The 6403-nt window shown below is 39.6% G+C and overlaps 1 protein-coding gene across 3 annotated transcripts in view; it reads right to left on the bottom strand.

The window, feature by feature from the left end:
• LOC105510915 (cyclin-dependent kinase 1-like) overlaps positions 1-1581 on the bottom strand; it is a 5485-nt gene extending 3904 nt beyond the window's left edge. Inside the window, exon 1 of one of the 3 annotated variants that reach the window (XM_011940912.1) lies at positions 713-1581. In XM_011940912.1, the coding sequence (XP_011796302.1) occupies positions 713-1468 (756 nt within the window). In that variant the 5' untranslated portion in view covers positions 1469-1581. The remainder of the gene's footprint in view (positions 1-712) is intronic. The other 2 variants (XM_011940913.1, XM_011940911.1) reach the window with 2 other exon arrangements.
• Between the last annotated feature and the right edge of the window lie 4822 nt (positions 1582-6403).

Below are 6403 nucleotides of genomic sequence, written 5' to 3'. Positions count from 1 at the left end.
AGAGAGTCGAAGACAGTGATGCCATGCCACTAAACAAGCTATGATGCACAGAACAATGCCAGCAACAAAGATTTATCCACTCCAAGATATGTCAATTGTGGCTAGACTAAGGAATCTGATTTATAGTATTTGATTTGGGGGAAATCTAAGCTTAATTTTGTGGCATAAGGAGTTTTTACACTCTGAAAGTAACCCGAAGACCAATGAGAAAACATATACAATGGTATAGCAATAGATCCTTCTGATGGAGAAGCTAGGTACAAAGTGCTAATAAAGCTTATTCCGAAGATGGCTTTAATAATTTAAAATATCAACCAATAAGAAAAACGCTTACATCTAGCATAAACTAAGAGGGCTTAGTAATGACAAAAACGCTAGAAAAGAGAGCCACTACAATTCAGGAACTTGAAAAAAAAAGTGTATTAATCCTGGTCTCTCCCTCAAAATGTCCATAGCTACTTGTCAGATAAAAAACAAAAACTAATGCGAAATCTTCCTCTCAAAGCCACTAGTGCCTCTTGATATCTAAAATGAAGCTAGCATAATACAATGTACATAACAGACACCTAGTTAAAAAATGTGAGCATTCTTCCTATTTTCTAGGTAAAAGAAATAACTGAATATATTCTGAATCATCAATAATTTAGAATTCAGTATAAACGGCACTCCTTACCGAGAGCAAATCCAAGCCATTTTCATCCAAGTTTTTGACATGGGATGCTAGGCTTCCTGGTTTCCATTTGGGAAATGTATTCTTATAGTCCTGTAAAGATTCCACTTCTGGCCAGACTTCATTATTGGGAGTGCCCAAAGCTCTGAAAATCCTGAAGAGTTGATCAATTTCTGAATCCCCATGGAAAAGTGGTTTTTTAGTTGCTAGTTCAGCAAATATGGTGCCTATACTCCAAATGTCAACTGGAGTTGAGTAACGAGCTGACCCCAGCAATACTTCTGGAGATCTGTACCAGAGTGTTACTACCTCATGTGTATATACTCTAATAGGTATTCCGAAAGCTCTGGCAAGGCCAAAATCAGCCAGTTTAATTGTTCCTTTGTCATCAATCAAGAGATTTTGAGGTTTTAAGTCTCTGTGAAGAACTCTTCTAGAGTGACAAAACACAATCCCCTGTAGGATTTGGTATAAATAACTCTTAAGGAGTGAAGAATCCATGTACTGACCAGGAGGGATAGAATCCAAGTATTTCTTCAGATCCATGGAAAGAAACTCAAAGATGAGATATAACCTGGAATCCTGCATAAGCACATCCTGAAGACTGACTATATTTGGATGATGAAGTTCTTTTAATAGAGAAATTTCCCGAATTGCAGTACTAGGAACCCCTTCCTCTTCACTTTCTAGTCTGATTTTTTTCATGGCTACCACTTGACCTGTAGTTTTGTGTCTACCCTTATACACAACTCCATAGGTACCTTCTCCAATTTTCTCTATTTTGGTATAATCTTCCATAGTTAGGCAATGGGTATGGCAGATCCCGGCTTATTATCCCGCGGCGGTCGCAGCAGCAGCTACCACAACTACGTCGTTCTCCGCTCAACTTCCAAGAGCCAGCTTTGAAGCCAAGTGCCGGGTTTTATTCTTATAAGTCTAAAGTATCAAAACTAGGACTGGGTGTGGTGTAATCCCAGCACTTTGGGAGACCAAGGCAAGAGGATCACTTGAGCCTGGGAGGTAAAGGCTGCAGTTAGCTATGATCATGCCACTGCACTGGGCAACAGAGCAAGACGCTGTCTCAAATATAAATAAAGTAACAAAACTAAAATAGTTTATGGATATACTTACCAGTCTGAGTATATAACAATCTGCCAGAGAAAAATTCACATCCCAAGGGAATTCGTGCATTTGTTCAATAAGTGTTTATTGAGTAACTGCACTGTGATTGATACTGCCTCCTGTCAAGGTAATCTACAGGCAAAATTGTAAAGAAGGTAAGCTTTGCATCGATATTTAGCAACTTCTCTCTTAGCAACTTCTCTGTTGCCTCTGGATAACCAGCACCCTCTCCTGCCTTCCACTGCTCAGAAAACTCCCCCACCTCCATCACCATCCCCAGCTGAAGCCCTCCCATCCTGCCTGCCATTCCAGGTAGGTCTCACACTGGATATGTCTCCACTCTTCCTTCTAAAATTAACCCTTCTAGTATGCTGTCATCTGTGGAAAGGGACAGGTAGCTCAGACATGCCACATCATGAAAGAATTTTAACCCTCTGCACTGAACGCACCTTCGAGCGGGGGATAATTGCTTAACAACCACAGGAAACGATTTCTAACTATTCAGGAGGATTAGTACACCCTACACTTATCATTTCATACCTGTGTCTACCCCTTTTCTACTGGTGTGCAAGGCACATCTCATCCTTGTTTGCCATCGTTTTGCTTTTCCTGCTTCTTCAGCACCAGTCAGGGACATGCAATCTACCAGTCCACTAAAGGCCAGGTGTGTGACCATGCACTCATTTTCCAGGTCCTCAGGTGGCGGGTCATTCTGGACCTCAACCATACCCATGGCTTCAAGCCTATAAATAGGAAAAGGGATGTTACATTTTCTCTTCTGGCAGTGTCCCACACAGCCACACCTGGACTGTAGTCCAAAATTGTTAAATCGTTTATGCCTGTGCACACATACAGCAACAGACATGCAAGCTTGCATATTTTTACCCTTTAAGTTTTTCCTTTGATATTTACCTGCCTTTTGGGGAACTGACCACAAAAAAAAGTCCAAATTAAATAATATAATGTTATTTACACAGTAATATAACCATGTAGTAGACACAGATGGTATTTAGAAATCTTAAAGGTTGCTTTGCTTTTTCCTCGGAAGCATAAAAGGAGCCAAGATGTGTAACATACTATTTTTTTTTTCTGTCCTATTCTCAACGTAGGAGTCTGAGCAGCTGCTATCTCAACAAATACCTAACCTAAATAACTATTTTTAAGCATGAAAAAGAGAAGCTTTCAGGAACCTTCATTTACTGACGATCTGTGCTCCAAGCATTTGTACTCAAATAATTTCAATGTGGATAATAATACATAAAAAGTGGTTTAAATTTTTTAAAGTACATTACACTTTTCAGTTATCTAACAACATACCTGGGAATTTAGGTAGCCACATCAGAATGCTCCCTACACAGTAAACCGAGCTCAATACCTATGCTGATTGAATAATTGCTATACAATCATTTATAAAAATTGAGGCACAGTATATCTATGTGATTCGAGTATGGTTTCTTGTCCCATTAGTGACAGCGGTAAGAATACATGCTGAGCCTTACACTTTTTTTTAACATATTGAAATTTTGAAATATATACAAAAGTAGTACATCATAATAAACCCCATCATAGTTTCAACAATTACTAACATTTTATTTTGCCAAACTTATTTCATCTTTCCTCTTTCAACTTTTTGCTTGTTTCAGTATTTTACTTTTTATTTTATTTTTTTCTCTTTTCTTTTTCCTTTTTTCTTTTCTTTTCTTTTTTTTTTTTTTTTTCAGCCTCCCTACTAGCTGGGACCAGAGGCCGGTGCTACCACACCTGGCTAATTTTTTATTTTTTGTAGGAATGGGGTTTTGCCATGTTGCCCAGGCTGGCTTGTTCATTTTTAGAGACAGGGTCTTGCTGTGTTACTCAGGCTAGTCTTTAGTGACATGATCATAGCTCACTGTAACCTCTAACTCCTGGGCTCAAGGGATTCTCCTGTCTCAGCCTCCTGAGTAGCCGGGATTACAGGCACGCACCACCATGTCCAGCTAATTTAAAAAAAAAAAAAAAAATTTGTGGAGACAGAGTCTCGCTGTATTGCCCCAGCTGGTCTCAAATTCCTGGGCTTAAAGTAATCCTCCCACCTGGCCTCCCAAAGCCCTGGGATTACAGGCATGAGCCACTATGCCCAGCTGCATGTTGCAGTATTTTAAAGCAAATCACAGATGTCTCATTTCATCCATAAATTATTCAGTATACATATATCTCTTAAAGTAGTCCTTGCATTCTATGTGTATTTGTGGTCAATGATCTCCCAACAGTGGCCAAAGGACTCAGACACTCAGCAAAAATTTCTAGTACTTTATTTTATTCTTTTCCTATGTATGTCTCTCCTGTGTATCATTCTCCCTCAAAAGAGAAAATCCAAATCAGTAGGCCAAGAAATAGAAAAGTTTAAAAAAAAGAAAGAAAAAATAGCCAGGTGCGGTAGCTCACGCCTGTAATCCCAGCACTTTGGGAGGCCGAGGCGGGCAGATCACGAAGTTAGGAGATCAAGACCATCTTGGCTAACATGGTGAAACCCCGTCTCTACTAAGAGCACAAAAAATTAGCCAAGCATTGTGGCATGCGCCTGTAGTCCCATCTACTCGGGAGGCTGAGGCAGGAGAATTGCTTGAACCCAGGAGGCGGAGGTTGCAGTGAGTGGAGATCATGCCGCTGTACTCCAGCCTGGTGACAGAGTGAGATCCAGTCTCAAAAAAAAAAAAAGAAAAAGAAGTGCAAAAGTTTTGATGGTGGAAATATGAAATGTCAGCTTCAAAGTTACTTTAGAACATTTCAGTATTTTTCAGTTCTGTGGATAGCACAAGCAAATGCCTCTTATATCTTTTTCCAACAAGACCAGGTCCCTGGAGAAGTCATGGTGTAGAAACTCCATCCCGGGTACTCCAAAAATCCTGAGGTTGTATAGTCACTCTGTGTATAAATAATATGTTGTAGAAATTGTGATGTTTAATAAAATATAAATAAAATTCCTGAGTGTCACACCTTGTTAAATATTTATTTGGTATATAATTTAACAAAGGTTCTCTGATATTACTATTTTATGGGTTTATCGAAGTTTGGGTTCTATTCTAATTTTAACATGGAATTTTAATTTCACACTCATTAAAAGGCAATCCTTTCACTACAGAGGCAAATAGCTTCCCTACAGAGTGGCCACAAAGTCTGGAAACATAGGCAACTATGCATAATAAATGGTTTATTGATATTACATTACAGTATATTATATGTTTGATGTGTTGTCCCTCATTAGCAATACATAGTTCAATGTGCTGGGCAGAATCACAATGAACAGGATACATTAACATGACATTTCTAGCAATCCCTGCACATGCATCTGTAATGCATCACCTCAGATCAGTAGTTCTCAGATATGACCCCTGGAATCAGCAGGATCAGCAATGCCTGGGAATGTTAAGAAATGCAAATTTTCAGGGCCTCACCCCAGACCTACTGAATCAGAAACTCTGACTAATAATCTGGGTTTTAACAAGCTCTACGAGTGATTCTGATGCAAGCTAAAGTTTGAAAACCACTGAGTCAGATTTTGTCTCTGGTTTTCATGGTGGGTGGCAAGGAGGAACCTGCCTTTTTAGGGTACCTCATGCTTACCAGACTTTGCACATAAAAATGCAGGAGGACACTCAATTAAACTTTTTTTTTTTAATTTATATTTCTTTTTTTTTTTTTTTTGAAACAGTGTTTTGCTCTTGTTGCCCAGGCTGGAGTGTAGTGGTGTGATCTCGGCTCACTGCAGCCTCCACCTCCCAGGTTCAAGAAAATCTCCTGCCTCTGTCTCCCAAGTAGCTGGGATTATAAGCGCCCGCCACCATGCCCGGCTAATTTTTGATATTTTTAGTAGAGACAGGGTTTCGCCATGTTGGCCAGGCTGGTCTCAAACTCTGGTCTCAAGTGATCCACCCTCCTCAGCCTCCCAAAGTGCTAGGATTACAGGCATGAGCCACCGCACCCAGTCACAATTAAATTTAAGTTTCAGATTAAAAACCAGATACGTTTTTAGTATAATTATGTCCCTTGCAAGTATGTCCATGCGTAAACATCCGAAATATGCAAGGGATATATAAGTATTCCTTGCATACTTATACAAAAAGTTATTTGTTGCTTATCCAGTATTCAAATTCAACTTTTCATTCAGTGTCCTAATTTTTTCTGGCTTACCCGATACCCAAGGGTGGTCTGATCTGGCCATCATGCAGCATACTCCACAGGGCTACATCACTCAATCTAATTTTAGGTATGATCATCCTACCAGTTCCTCACCACCCTGGGGTCATGTGGTGGTGCTCTCCAGGTGACCTTTCCTCCTGTGTTAAGTGCAGGCACTAATTGGTGGTCACTTAACATAGTGAGATAGGGCAGAGAGCCGCCTATATTTCTAAACTTAGTGACCACTCTGTAGGTAGAAACATTGGGGGTCAGCTATTGACAAAAGCTACAGAAACATATACTGAATCTCGCCTAGTAAAAACTTTTTTTTTTTTTTTTTTTACCTTTTGTCTTTATTTGTGGTGAATTTATTCCCATGTCATATGTTTTTGCCTCTTCAGTTTCTACTGGGATATCTTTTTTTTCTGTGCAACCTCCTCTTCTGGTTCAATG

The sequence above is a fragment of the Colobus angolensis genome, unplaced genomic scaffold (genome assembly GCF_000951035.1).
Source record: "Colobus angolensis palliatus isolate OR3802 unplaced genomic scaffold, Cang.pa_1.0 Scaffold194, whole genome shotgun sequence".
Taxonomy (NCBI): Eukaryota; Metazoa; Chordata; class Mammalia; order Primates; family Cercopithecidae; genus Colobus; species Colobus angolensis.
Note: the sequence above shows the minus strand (reverse complement) of the source record. Positions and strands in the feature narration are given on the sequence as shown.